Source organism: Penicillium vulpinum, assembly GCF_028829585.1.
Source record: "Penicillium vulpinum strain IBT 29486 chromosome Unknown utg000004l_segment0_segment0, whole genome shotgun sequence".
Taxonomy (NCBI): Eukaryota; Fungi; Ascomycota; class Eurotiomycetes; order Eurotiales; family Aspergillaceae; genus Penicillium; species Penicillium vulpinum.
This window is the reverse complement of record NW_026643244.1, coordinates 6,794,523-6,813,603: the sequence shown is the minus strand read 5'-3', so window position 1 is coordinate 6,813,603 and position 19,081 is coordinate 6,794,523. Positions and strand designations below refer to the sequence as shown.

The following is a 19,081-nucleotide window of genomic DNA, read 5'->3' as shown; positions in this document are numbered from 1 at the left end:
AACCTTCTAAGCGGTGTAGACCTCCACATGGGGTATGAGTCAGCAAATGTGTGCCTTCATTTCAAGGACAGAACCATGCCCTAAAATGCCGCCGAGATCTAGAGTTTGCGATTCGGATATTATACAAAAAGAACTGAAGAATCTTAAATATTTCAAAAGCCTGACAGGTATTGTGCAGCCAGCTGGTATTTTGGTGTTCACCAATCGGTAAAAGCCCTCCCAAAATGTCCAAGAAATGGTTGTCGGCAGTATTTGGTTAGAATACTATAGCGGCGGTTCCTTACAGTGTGTTCTGAATGAACAGCGTGTGAAGGAATTCGGCTGGGAGCGATGGATCGTCCGAATTGGTAATGCGTTCAGTTTTATTCATTGCGCAAAGAAAACTCATATGGATCTAAAGCCTTCAAATATCGTTCTCGATGATAATGGTCCTCATTGACATTAGCGGTATTATTGGTGGAGTAACAGTGTACCCTAGAGATACGGGATGAAATGTGACCCTTGGATCTTCTGTTCCAAGCTTGTCGATTGAATGGTATTTGGGCCTACGGAAAGATTTTGACTGAAATTGTGTCGAGCGCTGGGGACAGTCCCTTCGCGAGAACTCCTAAGTGGGTTGCGAGCCATTTAACTAAAGAGGATATCCGCACCCAGTGGACTCTGTCTAAAGGAATATCTCAGTTGAAACTTAGTCAATATGTTGTTTAGTTTGAACGTTATCTGGTTTATTTACAAAGATTATATGATCATGAAAACAAGTGCTCGCGTTGAGTCCGCCTCAAGCCAAAAATTAACAGGTTTGGATACGAATTTCAGCATATTCCCAAGCTTTTTCAAAACCACCGTTGGTCCTAAAGCCTAGTCACATATTTAAAGAATCAAAGAAACTTCTCGCTGGCCCCTCTCGTCGAACGTTGGCATTTTTATCACATTGGTCAAGTCTACACCAGGCTGAGCCAGTAGTTGACAGGGTCACCTTCGTTGACCCCAGGCATACACACTTGCTTCTGTTTTTCTTCCGGCTTCTTGCCGTAGTGACCACAATCATGGACCCTGATTGGTATTGACACATTTGAAAACAGGTAACTATTATAACGTGGGAGGTTCATGTATCCGAGGAGAATGGCCATAAGTTCCGGATTTCATCTGGAGTTTTGTTAATATCTGGCTTGGAGACATAGTAGTCGAACAGCATCTTGTTTCGAGAATTCACCTCAGTGAAATCGCGCTCTGGAGAAATCCAGCCATCATCATCAGTATCAAGGATTTGCTTGACAAAGTTGCGGATTTCGTGCCTTTCTTGATATGCCTGAAACTTCTTCGTGTGTGCTGCGATCTGTTCGTCATTGAGGTGAAGCGATAGATCTGCTGCGAACCCGAAGTCCTGCTGATTGCGAAAAAGTTCAATCAATGTTTCCCGGAGCGGGAGGATTCCCTCATCCCAAGTATCACCACAATGACGGAATAGTTCCTTTAGAAGCAAGGGAACTTGCATCGCTCTCCAGGCTTTTCTATCATTCAGAAAGGTTGCAACCTCATAGGCCTTTGTCCAGGTAGCCTTTTCTTTATTGTATAAAGCGATCTCTTTCTCTTCGGCGTCCATATCTTCAAAGCTAGATGGAAGCTGAGGTAATACCTGGCCCTCTTGGTAGTCTTCTGGTGGAGTTAGGAAGACGGGCCATCTGACATGCAAAAACAAGGGACTGATAGAAGTATGTTGCCAGTCAATAAAACCAGTAACATTGGCCGGGTCATCTTCAGCAACAAATATATTTCCCATATGAAGATCGGTATGCCATAATGTAGGCTGGGACTGGGCTAGCAGCTTGGGATTGTTTGCTACTACTGACATAATTTCCTTTGCCATACCGAGGGTTATCAAATGCTCCTCTAAGGAACCATTCAGAGAGGCTGTTGGTTTTGGATTGAGATGGTGTTGAGACTTGAAAAGTGAGCGATTGATGAGAGATTCGCCCAAGTCACCGATGGTTTTCCCTGATAAAATATTAGCCGTGGTTAGCCGAGGGAAAAGGGCAATACTTACAAGGGCCGCAGTGAACACTAGGACTATGCTGTATGGGCCAGGCAGAATCACACGAAGGACCAACACAAAATAGACCGTCAGGATCCACAGATGGATCTAGCGAGATCAATTCATGATCTTTCAGCGAACTTTTGTGATATAGACTGCCGGAGGCTGGAAATGGAATCTCAGCAAGCTCACGCTCCCATTGCGTGAGGCGTTTGATGATTGATATGCGATTGCTCTCTCCCATTTCATCCCATTTCTTGAAGATCTGGACACCAGGAACTCGCTCCATCACGATGTACTCGGCGCCTACTGGGTTAGTTGAATCAGCGCTCCATGCTAAGACCTTTGGCACGGGAATTGTGGTATGTGTCTTGACTAAATTAAGGATATCCATAAGTTTATGCATTTACGGTATTGATATAAGAGACCATTCTTACCGAAGTTCAAGGCCGCAACCTCAGATGCCGTGCAGTACATAGGCTTTCCGGCATTTGGGCATGGAATTTTGACGATGTATTCGGAACCATCCAGGGTTGTCACAAGGAGGGCCTTGCTGAACCCACCCTCCATCTTCTCTATCTGCGAAACCTGCGGTGCCCTAGTTCCGGAGATGCTTGAGACCACATCACATAAGCGGTCGACGTCAAACTGAACATAGCGCTTCGATAGCTGACTTTCTTCCTCAGAAAGAAATCGACCATTTGTGTATTTGAACAGCTCTTCTTTGGAAATAGGACTTCCTATTATTTTATTAGCGCTTCTGAATTAGTAACCCTCTCCACAGTTGATACCTCGAGACATAATAGATAGGTGTCTTTTGGATGTTTCAGGAAACAGGCTCCTATGAGGACGTCGAAGCCTCAGGAGTCTTCTCAAGGCTTGCATGGCGAGAATATGCGGTAATAATACGATATACCCTGAATAGAGAGCTTCAACATAGGCTGAGAATACAGACAGGGTTGAATTAGGAAAATGTTAACTCAAGCAACGAATATAAGTCTGGAATTGAGGAGTGTTGACATCAAGATCGTTTGGTGATTTCACGCGTATGGACATAAAAACCATGGAAACGATTTAGCCTAGAGGTTAATCCAAGCCGAAATTTGGCCTTATTCAAACATGAAGGAGGAAGAATTTGGATTGAAGGAGTTCGACATGAAGGGTGGAGGTGAAAATGCGTTGGATGCCTTGACACGATCGCGTCACGTCGCGACACGAAAAAAAAGATCCAACTTCCCCGATTCATCTCACCCCCCCTTTAGCACTTCCAGCCACCAATGCATCTATAGCCTTTTTATTTCCTTTCTGCTTTTTTTGTTTTTGTTAAACACATAATGGACCTCAATCACCCGGATGTATCCCGATCAGAGCCTATCCTTCCTCCTCCAGAGCCACCTTCATCCCCGCCATCTATTTCTTCGGGCAGTCGCAGACCCAGAAAGCCACCAACTGTAACGCCCAGGTCATTCAGTCGATTCTTTACCCCGCGTTCTTTATTACCAACTGGGGATACTTCCATTACTCCTTCAACCAGTCGCCAGGCCTTACGGGCACTAACATCGCCCGCGGTAAATCGTCTAGGGCCGGCCTTTTCGAGAACCTCTAAGGCTGGTAGCACTAGAAGTCCTCACGATGGCTTACCGGAAGACTTTATTCGCACCCCAAGTAGGAAAAGAAAAAACTCATTCTCCTCAGTCGTCTCCCCGCAATCCTCGCCTCTGAAGAGAGTTCGTGTCCGGTCTCCGGCGCAGGATGTGGAACAAGATATTAAAATTCCAAACATCAACATCCGCCTTGATGCATTAGCACCGCCAAGTTCACCCAAGCGAAATCCCCCGGTAGCCCCTGTGCGCCGTTCCCATGCATTGCAATCATCTGGTGCTTTGTTTATGCGAACTGTGATGGGGGATCGGGCAAATAAAGTAACCCTACGCTCTAACTCTGGCGCTGGTTGGTATTCACCCCAATGGCTTTCCTGTACACCTCTAACATCCTCTCTAGGTTGGCAAGATCTTACTTCCGACTTCTATTCGCGACCCGAAGACCGTCACATGTGTGCTAGCTACGGACCAGAAGCTCCAGTGGGCTCAGTTGCCCTTCCATTCTGTAATGCTTCATGCAACAGTACGTAATGTTTCACCTGACTGCTCCCTATATACGCTAACAAGTGGGAAGCAAACTCTCTTGTTGCAGTGGGTGACGAAGAGGGTGGAATTCGGCTCTTGGACTCATCGATTGACGAAGAGGTCGGGTTCACTAATGCATATCTTGGGTTTCGTCCTCACATGAACTCGATCATGGATCTCGAATTCTCATCGGACGACATGCTACTGGCTACAGCATCTGGTGACCAAACGTCTCTTGTTATTGATATGACAACACAACGACCCATCCACTGCTTATCAAATCACTCCTCCTCCGTTAAGCGTGTCCAATTCCAACCGGCCTCCAACAATAAGGTCCTTGCTACGTGCAGTCGAGATGGAAATGTCAATATTTGGGATCTCCGCTGTAAAGGGTTTGAACGGCCTGCATTACAAGTCCAATGCTCCCTGGAATCCGAATCCGAAAACACGGCGACCACTGTACCTCCAAAGATGCTATATCCGCACGTTCTAAATACCATTGAAGGTGCCCATGCTTACACAACCTCTCATAAACCGACCATGGACAAAAATGAAACGCCACCCTTTGGTCGGACCGATATCACCGTTACTTCCCTCGCTTTTCTCTCGCCTGGCCGCGAAAATATGTTTGTTACGGCTTCTGAGGCTAGTGCAAGTGTCAGACTTTGGGATTTGCGAACAGCACACAACAATCGCCGTGGTCGACCTGTCATTCCTCTATCTACAACGCAAGAGCCAGAAAGCCATGTGAAGTATCGACGTTTTGGCTTGACTTCCATGGCGTTTGGAGGAGATGGCTCACGTCTGTACACTCTTTGCCGAGACAACACCGTTTACACATATTCAACATCACACTTAATTCTCGGGCATGCGCCTGAACTTTCACTCAACAACAATCGACCACGAAGGACTGGAGGCTCCGACAAGGACGGCCTTGGGCCTCTCTATGGTTTCCGCCACCCTCGTCTCCAAATCTCCTCATTCTATGTGAAATTGGCTGTTCGCAAAGCAAACCACGATCACCCGGAGATGCTGGCTACTGGGAGCAGCGACCACTGCCCCATTCTTTTCCCTACCGATGAACGTTATATCAATTCTCCAGTGAAAAGACCAGCCGAATCTCTGCCTAGCAGAAATTCCCTTTTCAATGCCCGCCCAGGGCTTCGTCGCACGAACTCTGGAATCGGCCTGTCCGGCCGTCTCGAAGATACCATCCCAATCTACCAATCAGGCACTCCTCTCATCGAAGGTCATCAGAAAGAAGTCACAGGTGTGTCCTGGACACCATCTGGCGATCTCATTACCGTGAGCGATGACTACTCTGCTCGATGCTGGCGTGAGGGACCCGAGGCTCGTGAGCTTCGAAACGGTGGTGAAACCGAGGGTAAACGATGGATGTGTGGCTGGGCTGATATGAAAGACTCGATTAACGACGAAGATGAATGATTACCCGGCGTCGTCTGTGCTTTTTATTGTTTTGCATTTTCTTGTTTTGCATTTTCTGAGAGGTGTCTGTTTCTTTTTTTGCCTGTGGGCATTTGACTGGCGTTTGGGACGGCATATTTATTAGCGTAGCATAACCCTTCATCTCGGGCTTAGTTGTATTATCTGACTTGAAACAACCATTTCCCTCATTCATCGAGAGTCCAATTACTGTAAGATATCTTACTCGAGTATGGGCCGATAAACTAATATTTTGAAAGGCGAATGTGAAGTAGAAATGTCCATGGCCCCGGAGCCATATACCCGTGGACTTTGTAGAGCGATAAGATAAGGCTTACCTCGATGAAAAAAAGTTCCACCGACAACTCCAATCCTCCAATCTTCCACTGCAAACCCACCCAAAATGCCTCACAAACACAAGAGACGCGGCGAAGCCGATAAAGAGTGAGCTTTACTAACCTAAAAGGTCTATTCAAAGCCCAAGCAGGACTAACTATTTCCCTCGCGTCAGGCACTTCGATCTCCCACCCTCAGAAATCGCGAAAGCACTTCCAGTCCGCGATGCAGTCAAACCTAAGCTAGGCAAAAACGGCAAAAAGCTCGTCAACAAGAAAGATCAGAGCCAGAGTGCCAACAAAGCACCCACCCACCGCAGCAAGAATGTCACTGAAGACGACACTCCAAAAGCATTCCGCCGCTTAATGATGTACCAGCAGACCGGTCGACGGGCGCCATCGGGGCTAGAGACTGGCGAGCGTCCGAAGAAGCGCAAGCGCAATGCCACAGAAGACGAAACAACGTCGTCGAAGAAATCCGCTCAGGCAGCGGAAATGCAAAAGGCCAAAGCTGCCGCCGCGGCCGCCAAGGAAAAGGCCGAAATGCCCAAAATCATGCCCGGCGAGCGTCTGGCCGAGTTCGTAGCTCGCGTTGACCGCGAAATGCCATTGTCGCAGATGACCAAGACAGTCAAGTCAGGGGATGCCAAGAACAAGGAGCAGCACAAAAAGACGAAGCATGAGAAGCACCTGCTGCGACTGCAGAAAGGGTGGCGTGAGGAAGATGCTAAGATCCGGGAGAGGGAGCAGGAGGAGCGAGAGGAGCGTGAGAACGAGATGGAGGATGAGTTGAGGCAGTGGAAGGAGTGGGAGATTGAGGCTGCTGGGGGAAAGAAGAAGGCCGCGAAGAAAAACAAGAAGAAGAATGCCAATGGGGGTGATGATAGTGAGGACGATGATCCCGATCCTTGGGCGAAGCTGAAGAAGCGTGACGAGGAGCGGAAGAAGAATCCATTGGAGGTTGCGAAGGCGCCGCCCCAGTTGGTTAAACCCCGGGAGATCTTTAAGGTGCGTGGTGGAGCTAAGGTCGATGTTGCCAATGTGCCTGCTTCGGTTGGAAGTTTGAGACGTCGTGAGGAGTTGGCTGGTGAGCGGAGGAATATTGTTGAGGAATACCGGAAGTTGATGGCCGCCAGGCGGCAGTGAGGGATATAGATCTAGTAGAATGGTCGTTTAGAGCTACGGGTTTCATGTATCTACTTGGAGAGAAATTTATTCATATGCAGTTGCAGTATAAATGAAGATTTACTACTGCTGATCATCTATGTCACATCATATTACTGCCTTTTTTTGGGATTGGGGTAGTCAAAATGAGCTTAGTGGCCGTGGCCGTCATCCTGCGGCTGCTCGGGGTCCAGCTTGATGATCGTGTCAATGCGCATGATGGATATGCAAGCCTCCACAGCACTCTTGAGCTGCTTGATCTTGCTCATGCTGGGCTCGAGCACACCGGCCTTGAGAGTGTCGTGAACCCGTCCCTTCGTCAGATCCAAACCGTAGTTGCGGTAAGTCTTCTTCTTGGCGATAGCCTTCTCCTCCTCGTTAGCATCGCCGTCCTGCACACGCTGTGACAGGGCGTGGCGGACACGGAGCTGAGCAACAAGCTCAGATGAATCCTTCGCTGCGTTGACTGCCAGAGTCTGAGGGATGATAAGGAGAGACTGTGCGAACTCGCCAATGGCCAGTTGCTCACGTGAGCCCTGTAATAAAAATGTTAGAACCCGATGTAGAAAAAAGTAACAGCGAACAATACTACTTACAACTGTCACTGCGAATTCCTCGAGGTAGATATGAAGAGCGGTTTCCACGGCTCCACCTCCGGGAACAATGCTTCCACTCTCCAAAGTGCGCTTGATGGCACAGAGAGTATCGTGAACAGAGCGCTCCATCTCGTCCAAGCTGTACTCGTTGGCACCACGGAGAATAATAGAAGCAGCAGTATGGACCTTGGTACCCTTGATCAGGATACACTCGTCGTCCGAGATACGCTCTTGCGAAACTGACTCAGCGTGTCCAAGGTTTGATGCCTCGAACTTCTCATCTCCGTTGAGGTCAGAGAGGGTGCTGACCATGGTAGCACCAGTGGCTCTAGCAATGCGGCGCAGGTCCTCCTTCTTGCAGCGACGGACTGCCATGGCTCCCTTCTCAATGAAGAGCTTGAGAACCATGTCATCGATGCCCTTCGTCGTGAGAACGACGTTGGCGCCGGACTTCAGGATCATATCAACACGCTCCATAACAATGCCAGACTCACGCTGACGGATCTTCTCCAATTGATCGGGGTCTTCCACTGTAATCTGAACACCGAGCTTCATCCGCTCCTTCTGCAGGTTCATGTCGAGAATGGCGATCTTGGCGTCGGCCACGTGGGTTGTCATAGCCTGGGAAGCAACAGTGCAGTTCAACGCGTAACCATTCACAAGTACAGACTCTGTGCCGCTCTTTCCGTGGGCCTTAAGCAGGTTCACGGCCTTGACTGGGTATTTGACCTCGCCTCTCTGGTTCACAGACTTCACCTGCAGCATTGCGTCCACACACATGTTCGCAAAGAAATCGGAATCGGAACCGATGATCTTGCTAGACATAGAAGTCTTCGCAATGTTGACCAAGCTCTCTCTTCCGATATTATCCACCTTAGTCGTAACATTTTCATTCATATACTTGACGGCTTCGCGTAGGGCAATTCGGTATCCGTTGATGATTGTGGTAGGGTGTATACGGTTCTTCATCAACTCGTTACCTCTCCGGAGAAGCTCAGCAGCGATCAGAACAACTGAGGTAGTGCCGTCTCCGACCTATCAAAATTAATAGATCAGCATGTGTGTCTGAGATGTGTGGGTGTTGTTGAGGCCGTACCTCCTTGTCCTGTTGTTGGGCCAGATCAACGAGAATCTTGCCCGCAGGGTGCTCAATATCAAGAAGAGATAGAATAGTGGCGCCATCGTTCGTCACAGTCACATCCTATTAGATGTTAGAAGCTGCAGTTAATCTCTGCGGGTTTATCGTTTCCATACCCCTATGTCGTCCACCATCATCTTGTCCAAACCGGAAGGACCGAATGAGGATTTGATGACATTGGCGATTGCCTGTGTTGCCAGAACTGCAAGAAATCAGCTATAAACCCCCAACAAGTGCAGAATCATCAATAATTTAACATACCATTCTGCTCACGGACATCAGCACCGGTGATTTTCTGTCCACCCAAGACTGTGCGAGATTGGTCAGTTTTTTGCAACGAAAACGATGATCGATCAAATAAAACTCACAGAGCGTGTCCGCATTCCGCGGCGCCTCAAAGATGCCTGCCATAATAAAACAGACGATGTAATATGAGCTACTGGAGTGCGAAGGCAGAGCTGTCTGGCTTCGGGGGGGTTGCTGTGGGCACTAAAAGTTCTGCCGAGGCGGTGTGCTGGTAATTTTCGATATCGCATCCCACTTTACGGAGGGGAGTCATACCCCGATTTCGCTTTCTTAATCCTACGATTTACTTCTCATTGTCTAGTCAGACAGCTCCTTCAATATGGCTAGCCAAACCCCCAGCGACGCCCCCGCCTTCGAGGGCGCTGCCCCCCAGACCCTCCCTGACCGCACTCAAACCCCCGCCGATGACAAGGCTGCGGGTGAGTCAAAGAATGCCGCCAAGAAGGCCGCGAAGCTCGCGAAATTGAAGGCCGAGAAGGCTGATAAGAAGGCCTCAAACAAGGGAGAGAAAGGTATTGGCAAACCAGAGGCCAAGAAAGCTTCCAAGAAGAAGGTTGATGGTGCCGCTTTGATCGGTATTGATGTCTTGAAGGAGGAGGACTTCTCCGGTTGGTACCAGCAGGTTCTCACCAAGGGTGATTTGCTGGACTACTATGATGTCTCCGGTTGCTTCATTCTCAAGCCTGCCTTGTTCTTCATCTGGGAGGAGATCCAGGAATACTTCAACAAAGCCATCAAGGGAATGGGTGTCAAGAACTGCTCTTTCCCTCTGTTCGTGTCTGAGGATGTCCTTCAGCGGGAGAAGGACCACATCGAGGGCTTTGCCGCTGAGGTCGCCTGGGTCACGCATGCGTATGCCGCCCCTTGACCCTATAATAGCTTTTTATACTTCAATTGGGCTACACTGACATATACTTCCAGTGGCTCGACTCCCCTTGAGAAGAAGATTGCCATTCGCCCTACTTCCGAGACTGTCATGTACCCCTACTACGCCAAGTGGATTCGCAGTCACCGCGATCTCCCCCTCCGTCTTAACCAGTGGAACTCAGTCGGTACGGTCTCTATTGTTTTTCCATATCCTTGGAATGTTACTAACATCAATAGTGCGATGGGAATTCAAGCACCCCCAACCCCTACTCCGGTCACGAGAGTTCCTGTGGCAGGAGTATGTTTTTGACTCTTTTTTTGTTAAAGTGACATACTAACAATGTACAGAGGTCACACCGCTCACCTGACTGAAGGTGCTGCCCGCGAGGAAGTTCTGAGCATCCTTGACTACTATGCCAAGATTTACAAGGAGCTTCTTGCCGTGCCCGTTGTCAAGGGCCAGAAGACTGAGAAGGAGAAGTTCGCCGGTGGTGACTATACCACCACTGTCGAAGGCTACATTCCCGCAACTGGCCGTGGTATCCAGGGTGGTACATCCCACGGACTGGGTCAGAACTTTAGTAAGATGTTCGGCATCACCGTTGAGGATCCTACCGCCACGGTTGATGAGAAGAAGCCCCCTCTTCACGTCTGGCAGAACTCCTGGGGTCTGTCGACCCGTTCACTGGGTGTCATGGTCATGATCCACAGTGACAACAAGGGTCTGGTCCTGCCTCCTCGTGTGGCTGAGGTCCAGGTTATCATTGTCCCGGTCGGCCTCACCGCCAAGACTACCGAGGAGGAGCGTGAGAAGCTCAATGCCGAAGTTGACGGTCTTGTCGCCGTCCTTGTTGCTGCCGGCGTCCGTGCCGACAGCGACAAGAGCAGCTACTCCCCCGGATGGAAGTTCAACCAGTACGAGCTCCGCGGTGTGCCTCTGCGCATTGAGTTCGGTCCCGGCGAGTCCGCCGGCCACTTTGTTACCACCGCCCGCCGTGATATTCCCGGCAAGGATGGCAAGGGTAGCATCCCGATCCCTGAGCTGGCTACTGCCGTTCCTGCACTCCTTGAAACCATCCAGTCTGACCTGTACGATCGCGCTGACGCGCAGTTCAAGGCTCACCGCATCAAGATCACCAAGTGGGATGACTTTGTTCCCGCTCTGAACAACAAGAATCTTTGCGTCATTCCCCACTGCTTGACCGAGGAGTGCGAGGACCAGATCAAGGACATGAGTGCCCGCAAGGCCGAGGAAGAATCCGGCGAGGCTGAGGACGCCAAGGCCCCCAGCATGGGTGCTAAGTCTCTTTGCATTCCTTTCGAGCAGCCCGAGGGTCTTGAGCATGGTGTCACTCCCTGCTGCAACCCCAAGTGCCAGCGTCTTGCTGAGAAGTGGTGCATGTTTGGCCGTAAGTTTCTAATTCCCTGGTTTTTTTTCCGCTATGATTCATAACAAACCACTAACTATCTCAATACAGGCTCTTATTAAGGTACTGCGTTGCATCCATATCAGGTCTTTCATCTGCTGTTGCCAAAACTACCTTGCAGTTCGAAGCATCAGTGGTCGCTACCACCGAGTACTGAAGGCATTGTTTTCTGCGACACTCTCCAGTGCATAGGAAACAAAGCTGAAGTATCAGACTATACGGCATTTTTTCTGTTGGTTCCAAGGCGTCCCTTCGACAATATGTTGACTTACCACTGTGGAGTTCAAGGAGAAATGGCAGGTAGTGGCAATGATATTATGAAAATGAGACATGTCACTATTGCTTTTCTAGGCTTCATTTCTTTTTGTCTATCTGTGACCCTTTTTTTATATTCATAGTCCCGTAAAATAGTATCAAGCTAATAATAAATAGCACATAAATAGCACAGGACATCAGCCCTGGAAGACCCGACATCCCGAGACCCTGAGGGCAAAAATGTGAGCCTCTATACTCAACGAAATAGAAATTTGATATGAAGAAGAATGTAGTAGAAATATTCTGGTATGAATTGGTCAAAGTGCCTATGTATAGACTTAGTTACATAGGGAAATTGGCAAACAATACTCATGAGGGAAGGGGCAACTATCTGCAGAGCGAATAATAGGATATTGATAGATAGGACAATCGCTATGGGGCTAATGTTAATATACACTGATAATAATAAAGACAAGAACATTGACATGACAGGAAATCCGGCCAAATCATGCAACCACGGAATTAAGACAAGAGAAGAACATAATTGGAGGTTAGCAGGGTCTGAGATGTGACAAGAGAAAAAGAGAAAGGGCGAGGGATAGACTAGGGTTAATTGTAGTACATAAATGGGATATATGGATACAAGGTGTATCAGTGTGACAGAAGGATAGATTGGTGCCATATCGAGAGATAATTCGAGAGGACCAAGAGGGAAAGACTAGAAAAGATTGAGCGGCTTTTTGGAAAAAGCAAGAAGGTGGAAGAGAGGGGGAGAGAGTCATGAGAGCATCGTTATCATGCGGCAAAATAGAAATATCCCCGCCTAAATTGGTGAATCGTCTCAAAAGACGATGATTACATCCTAGCAAGTCTCAACCGAGCGTGAACCACGAAGCTGCATGCGAGCACGAGAAAATGGCGACAGACTATTCCCGTAAGGATAGGATGTACCACTGCGGCGAATATGCTGAGGCCAGTACATGAGTTTCTGTGCCTCATCTGGCGAAGCAGCATCGATGACATAGCGGATGTTATTCTCGTCTACTCCTTCGATCTGCACACGCGGCATACTCAGGTTAGGAAGGTGAATAATATCGTCGTCGCTGTCTTCATTTGAGTCATCACTCGAAGGAGCTGAGTGAGCCTGCATGCAGTAGATTGTACCGGGAGCAGAAGGCACTTCAGGGGCCGAGCAGGCCATAGCAGCGAGGTTAACGATGGACTCCGAGCGTCCTTGTTTGCGAGATACAGAGGGGCTTGCGCAGCCACCGGTTGAGATAGATCGTTGTTCGGCGCTTGCGTTCAACACGTCCATGTATGTGATTGGCTCTCCAGATCCGGGGCGGGTTATGATGGGCTCTTTGTGGGGTTGGAATTCGGCCAGGAAGCCCGGCGTGGGTGCCGGGGCGTCAGTGTGTCGACGGCGAATAGGAGAGCCGGAGACCTTTCGTAGGAGGCGGTCGTAGCTGATGCTGGTTGAGATGCTACGGCGGGTTTCGGGGGTTCTCTTGTGCTTGGCGAAGGTCTTGTTCATGAGCCGGTTCTTTGCTGAGGGGCTTCGGTAGAGTGCGGTTGGTGGTCTGAAGTCGTTGCTGAACTCATCTTGATCTGCCAAGGGTGTGAATGGAGGCCCTGGGGCGGGCACGGGCACTCGTCGGAATGCCTCGTGGGAATTAACCTCGCGGACTATAGCATCCTGCAGCGTCTCATATGTTGGGTTGGAGCCTTGAACGCCCTTATAGACCTTGCTGAAAAAGTCCATCATGTCTGAAGGCTTGAAGCGTGAAGACGATTTTGGGGGACTGATTGGGCTAGGAACTGGCAGAGGGCTGTTCATCACTTCTGCGATGCTGGGAGTCTGCTTTAAGTCGCCGGTTGAAGGCGTTGGCGGCTGGATGGCACGGTGCGCAATTTTGGGGCGTCCTTTGGCAGCTAATTGTGTATTGATCGAGAGTCCTCGCGCATTCTTTTTGAAGCTTGGCTCTGATAACTGTGGCGGAGGGAGCGATCTTTGTGTCCCGCGACCTATTGTAGCAGGTGGTCGTGGCACCGAAGAAGCCTCAGTGGGGCCATCACTATCAACCATGGGGATAGGGATTGTAGGGCTATCAGGCAGAGGAGTGTTGCTCCATCTTTTGCCTTGCTTATAGGCCGGAGGAATACCCAAGCGCTGAACAGGAGTTGGGGGGGCATCTTCTTGTGGGACGAAGTCTCCATTCGCAGACAGAATCGGCGCAGACCTCTGGGGTCTAATGTTGCTACCAAGATGGGACTGTGATCCTGGAAATGAAGTGATCGAGCCATCATCTGGGGAGAGCTTTGTCCGTAGATTTTCTGCTGACGCCCAGCTAGACTTCCCCGGATCCCGCTTCCTGCCTTTGCGCCAGTGGCTTTCTGGGATTTGTACTCTACCAGGTGCAGCTGGCGATGACCGAGAACTTAAGTGAGACAAAGAGCGATCAGGGCTGCTGTATTTCGCAATATTTCTGTCCGCCACATCCTCTTGGTATAGGGCCGAAAGTATACCCGAACTGGCAAGTCCATTTCGGTATTGAATCCGCAAAAACCGGGTCATGTTGCGTTCCGCAACATCTTCGTTGTATAGGCTGGCAGGAGGAGAAAGGGGTTCTGGTGTAGTTGCTTGATTGCACTCTGTAGAGAACAGAGCATCCATCAAGTCGATATGTCGAACATTTTGAGGCCTGGGGCGCGCGAAATGGGTGCTGACAGGCCGCAATTGAGTTTGGGAAGATGTTGGACGTGCCAGTCGATCATGTAGATCTTCGAATTGCTTCTCGATCTGATCAAAATGATGGGCCACATCTAGTGCCTGCGAATCTCTGGACGGGAAACCACCCTCAAAGTGGCTTCGTGTGGGCGAGTCAACCGCCGTGGGAAAATGGGATTGCTTTATGCCACAGCCTTCGAGTCCAAGGCTGGTTGCCGGACGAGAAAGAGCCTTATCCGTCTGGAAGAGTTTCTTCAATGCAACCATTTTGAAGATTTGAAGTAAATATCAAGCGCAAACCGGCGCGCAACTGGAAAAAGAATGGCAATGGTGGAGTAGAGAGAAAATAGAATAGAATAGTCTCAAGCTATTAATTAAGGAAACGAGACCAGCAGTCATAAAGAATTAAACAAGTAGATGTCATGGCATTCAAGCTCGAGGAATTGAAGGCCGGGATACGGTCCAGGTATCATATCATAGTAAAAAGGGAGAAAGAAGAATAAGAATCAGAAAGTCCCAAAAAGTAGAACAGGGCCCCGGTATCCTGTCAAGGCAGAGTGCAGATCTAACACTGTTCTTGTGTCTAGATCAGGGGGACCCGGTCTTCTCCATGATCCTAAGATGAGGGCGCGACGATTTCAACGCTAAAATTAAGAATATACGATATACTACTACCGTTTTCTTTGTTTGGAAATTTGCTTCGGCAATTGCAGCTCGAGTCGAGTCGAGTCTTTCTCTCTTTTTCAAGCCCATTTCGGGGGATTCTTTTGCATTCTTTGGGATGTTTTTTTCTTCCCCCCAACCTCATGTCTTGCTAAGTCAATAGTAGCTGCATCTGAATGGGTCCTGCAGCGAGTGGACATTTTTCAGAAAACGTCCAGGCTGCATCATAGGCTGAGAGCTTAAGAGCTGCCCCATCCGAGGCTGTGATCCACACGTGAAGTTTTTTTGACAGCATCGGGCGATGGGCGAGAATCCGCGCTGGTGATTTCCCATGAGGCATCCACCTACGATTGTGCGCCAATCAGCGATTCATGGAGGGATCCCGATATCTAATTATGGTATGTTGGACAGGAGAAAGCGAAAGCGATGGTGGAGTAGGGGCTTGAATTGTGGGATACGATGGAGCGTCTAATTTCCGCACGAGCCGGTCATTGGTGTGACGACGTGATCGCCAGACCGTAAGCCGTCTGCTTAGCGGGAACACACGAACTGAACACCATTTTTGGTCGGGCTTTGAGTAATTTGAAGTTTAGTACTCCGTACTCCGTACTCCGTATGTATGTACTAAGGTCGGATGGAGCAATCCGAAGGCGCAAATGGAGCTGCCTTGAAATTTAAAAACAAAGAAAAAGCAAATCCAGCGGATCTCGGGTTCATTTCCGGCGGAGTATTTACTCCTACAACATATAGCACGAGGTACGGAGTACGGAGTACATTATACTTAGCTCACGGCTTGAACGCTCAGGGGCAAATTGAAACACTAGTCGCAATGGAAGTCGATCTTTCACATTTCAACCTCGTGAAAACCTTGCAAGTGGAGTTCTCGACTCTCTTCAAGTGAGTCTTATTGTACGGAACACCTGCGTGCTTCATGAAATATCCACGGTGTTGCACGATGTATACCTGTATATCACGAACTCCTTAGATCCATGATCTCACGATCGATCGATTTCGATGGGTCTTACGGAGTATGTGCACTAGATCGTCATAATTTGATTTAGGGGAAGTCGGTAGCGTTTAACCGGCTAACGTTCAACCCTATCTGCCCCCTTTTTTGACTGGTTTTTTTTTAGAGCATAAGAATGAATTCTCCTACTTATGTTATATATTATACAGAGTACGGAGTAGCTACTCCGATCATAGTCTCTGGACTATACCCCATACAAATAACTGCAATGAAGCTTAGTATACTGTGTGATCCTTTTGATGGACAACACCGGGAAAAAAAAAAAGACATAAAGACATAACATCAATGAAATCTGAAGACAAAAGCAAGTAAGAATATGGCGGCAATTTGTTGAACGCTTAGGCCATCCGTTTGCAAACCCACTATGAAACTGGCGTAAGAATGATATATTGCCCAACTCACTGTGGCTGCATGAAAAGTACGACATACTTACAGAGTACTCCGTAGTCGGGTTCAAGTGGACCAAGCCTTGTTGTTAGCAATATCGATAATATCAGTGGCATGTCGTGTGACTAGATGTATATTAAAAACCGCTCTACCCACAGTTCAATATCCACACAATAATAGGTTGCCTTGTTAGGACGCCCAAACATCTAGTGGAGTTAGTATTCGGATCCGAGTGCAATATATCACCCAGTTCTCTTTTACATGAGTTACTAAAATCTAAATACCGAAACCCCTGGAGGTGTCGCTGGAGATGATGGATGAAAATGCCGTTTTATTCTGTGCATTTGAGCATTATAGGTAGTCGAAAGTCACTCTCATCCCACTTTTCATCTTTCTCCATATTCAAGTACATAGCCCGGTAGTCCAAGAGGATCATGTCCGCCAAAAGTCTCGTCAAGAATACATATGGAAGTCCATTAAGACGATAGGCGAGTCACAAGATAATATATATTCAGCCGTAGCGAGAGGTGTGGCGTATGGGTCTGGTCAAAAGTAGCACCTTCTACCGCTAGTTGTGGTCACTGCAAACGTAAATCATGTACGGAATACGGAGTAGAAGGGAACTAGTAATGATATTATGCTTATGGCGAAATGCTACATCTTGCTTTCTAGGGCATCGTCTAGTCCTGTGACACAACTTTAAATTGATCGTTAAATAGGAACACCAAAAAAAACTAGCTTATTGCTACATCAATGATAGATCCTGTAGACTTCATTCATTCGTTATGTGGTGTGACTATCTTAGACTTGACCAAAAGACCTAGCGATAGATTCTCTCACAGCCTCGGCCAAGACAGTGTTAGCGCCACGAGCCGCATCAACAGCTCCATCAATCAAGGCTTCATGGCCCGTACGCCCATCGTCATTTTCAAGAGCCGCCCTTGAGCTATCACCCTTGAGCCAGAGCTCAGTAATCTCATCGCGCGCAGGCATGTATGCCACCACACAAGCCGACAGAATCGATCGATGTTCCGCTGGATCAATGTCAAGCATGAGTCGGGGGGGAGATGACGCAGACTGATTCGAGTCATCCGAGACCAAAGCAGCAACACCACCGGACACAAGATCAAGACAGTCAATGTGGGCATCGGCAATGGCAGCAGAAGCCGCTGTGATACAACCGGCAAGCACATTCATCATTCCCCACGACGCATCATGAGAGTCCGGGGCATCGCCCCACCAGCGGTCATCCTCTGCTTCAATGATTGTAACAGTGATATCCAGACCACTCTTGGGCCAGCGCTCGGCAATGATTGCACCACGGAGGGCGGTCTCTAAATGTACGCCAAGATCACGTTCACTGGCATCGCGAATATGTCCTTTTCGCTTGCGGGCGGCGAATGGCGCATACTTGACATGAGTGGTGAGAACAAGGTTCGGGGAGAATGCAGCAGAGCGGGGGAGTGGCTTTGGTCCGTGGACAGTGCAAGCCAGCTTGAGTGCTGAGGAGGGTGGGATCAGAGATTTGGGATTGGAGCGGGCGGCGGCGAGGGAAGCGGAAGGTTCAAATTCAAGATATGAGGAGCCTGAGGCAGTTGGGATCAACCCTGTTTTGAGGACTAGAGCATTGAGCGTTAGCTGCGATCAACAAGAAGCTTGTCGGCGATTCATACAGATTTTCCGTAGTTCGGCGGGTTGGCGCTGGCGTTGGATGCGGTTTGCGACGCCCGTCGACGATTCTTGAAGAGATGCAAAGACTGGAGGTCTTGTACCACCAGGTGGCCCATTGATACGTCTTCTATCGGCCATTTTAGGTAATTTGGTGCAATATTGAAGCTGTCGAGTGATCGCAATGGTTGAAGTCCCAGAAACGGAAATCTTGGGAGTTTGCACTGTTTGTAGGCCCCACCGCCTAGCGCCATTTGGCTTTTTGGCGACTTTTCTTCAATTTTTTTGCTCTTTCCTTTCTTTCTCTTCTTCACACATTCTCTCATTACAGAGAAAACTTCTTCTAATGTCGATGGAGTTTACTCTTGATGATACTTGATATTTACCAATATATCTATCACTAACATGCTATATGTGAGTACCATCAAAACCCCTCCAACACTGTCTACATGATTGAGAGAGTTCCAACTCCTGTTTGGCGACAAAAAATGGGCCATGAACAAACATGCATCACCATCTGATAATGACAACACACTACCATTGTTTTTCAATATTCCACTGCTTGCATCAGGGACTAATAATTGCTTAAAGACAGGAACAAAAACCCTCTTGACTTCTTTCGAAGTACATTGGAAAGCTCCATGGAATTTTCAACTAATCAGGTAAGACAAGCAATTTCTTCTTTCTTTTCCCACCTACACTCATTATGATGAGAAAACATTTTCAGTTCTGCTTCTGCAAAATTTTTGAAGATAACAAAATACCTTACCAAAAACTCCTGATACTTCTTGAGTCATTATCATTGTCTTGCACCCATCCTGTCAGTGACATGAATGCTGACAAGTCAAAAAGATCTAGCTGTAATCCATATCATTGATGCTCTACCTTATCATCTACCTAAAAGGTACATCATTGTCTC

At 48.4% G+C, this 19,081-nt stretch overlaps 8 protein-coding genes across 8 annotated transcripts; 4 read left to right on the top strand and 4 right to left on the bottom strand.

Moving 5' to 3' along the window:
• Positions 1–85: 85 nt before the first annotated feature.
• On the top strand, positions 86–708 carry N7479_011098 (uncharacterized protein; the record flags this gene model as incomplete). The annotated part of the gene is made up of 3 exons (XM_057258789.1): positions 86–193; positions 215–428; positions 521–708. 3 exons carry the CDS (start codon positions 86–88, stop codon positions 706–708), a joined length of 510 nt encoding a protein of 169 aa, XP_057106247.1.
• A 397-nt stretch (positions 709–1,105) lies between these two features.
• N7479_011097 (phosphotransferase family protein) lies at positions 1,106–2,917 on the bottom strand (the record flags this gene model as incomplete). Its single annotated transcript, XM_057258788.1, has 4 exons — positions 1,106–1,995; positions 2,045–2,407; positions 2,470–2,772; positions 2,824–2,917. 4 exons carry the CDS (start codon positions 2,915–2,917, stop codon positions 1,106–1,108), a joined length of 1,650 nt encoding a protein of 549 aa, XP_057106246.1.
• Positions 2,918–3,366: 449 nt separating this feature from the next.
• N7479_011096 (uncharacterized protein) lies at positions 3,367–5,604 on the top strand (the record flags this gene model as incomplete). Its single annotated transcript, XM_057258787.1, has 3 exons — positions 3,367–3,982; positions 4,034–4,156; positions 4,208–5,604. The coding sequence occupies 3 exons, from the start codon at positions 3,367–3,369 to the stop codon at positions 5,602–5,604; spliced, it is 2,136 nt and encodes a 711-aa protein (XP_057106245.1).
• A 400-nt stretch (positions 5,605–6,004) lies between these two features.
• Positions 6,005–7,082, top strand: N7479_011095 (uncharacterized protein; the record flags this gene model as incomplete). Its single annotated transcript, XM_057258786.1, has 2 exons — positions 6,005–6,045; positions 6,113–7,082. 2 exons carry the CDS (start codon positions 6,005–6,007, stop codon positions 7,080–7,082), a joined length of 1,011 nt encoding a protein of 336 aa, XP_057106244.1.
• Positions 7,083–7,252: 170 nt separating this feature from the next.
• N7479_011094 (chaperonin-containing T-complex alpha subunit TCP1) lies at positions 7,253–9,245 on the bottom strand (the record flags this gene model as incomplete). Its single annotated transcript, XM_057258785.1, has 6 exons — positions 7,253–7,636; positions 7,697–8,731; positions 8,793–8,897; positions 8,951–9,036; positions 9,096–9,143; positions 9,203–9,245. The coding sequence occupies 6 exons, from the start codon at positions 9,243–9,245 to the stop codon at positions 7,253–7,255; spliced, it is 1,701 nt and encodes a 566-aa protein (XP_057106243.1).
• Positions 9,246–9,459: 214 nt separating this feature from the next.
• On the top strand, positions 9,460–11,496 carry N7479_011093 (proline--tRNA ligase; the record flags this gene model as incomplete). Its single annotated transcript, XM_057258784.1, has 5 exons — positions 9,460–9,992; positions 10,062–10,192; positions 10,245–10,305; positions 10,356–11,416; positions 11,486–11,496. The coding sequence occupies 5 exons, from the start codon at positions 9,460–9,462 to the stop codon at positions 11,494–11,496; spliced, it is 1,797 nt and encodes a 598-aa protein (XP_057106242.1).
• Positions 11,497–12,551: 1,055 nt separating this feature from the next.
• On the bottom strand, positions 12,552–14,684 carry N7479_011092 (uncharacterized protein; the record flags this gene model as incomplete). Its single annotated transcript, XM_057258783.1, has 1 exon — positions 12,552–14,684. The coding sequence occupies one exon, from the start codon at positions 14,682–14,684 to the stop codon at positions 12,552–12,554; it is 2,133 nt and encodes a 710-aa protein (XP_057106241.1).
• Positions 14,685–17,295: 2,611 nt separating this feature from the next.
• Positions 17,296–18,303, bottom strand: N7479_011091 (3' exoribonuclease family protein; the record flags this gene model as incomplete). The annotated part of the gene is made up of 2 exons (XM_057258782.1): positions 17,296–18,113; positions 18,168–18,303. 2 exons carry the CDS (start codon positions 18,301–18,303, stop codon positions 17,296–17,298), a joined length of 954 nt encoding a protein of 317 aa, XP_057106240.1.
• Positions 18,304–19,081: the final 778 nt, after the last annotated feature.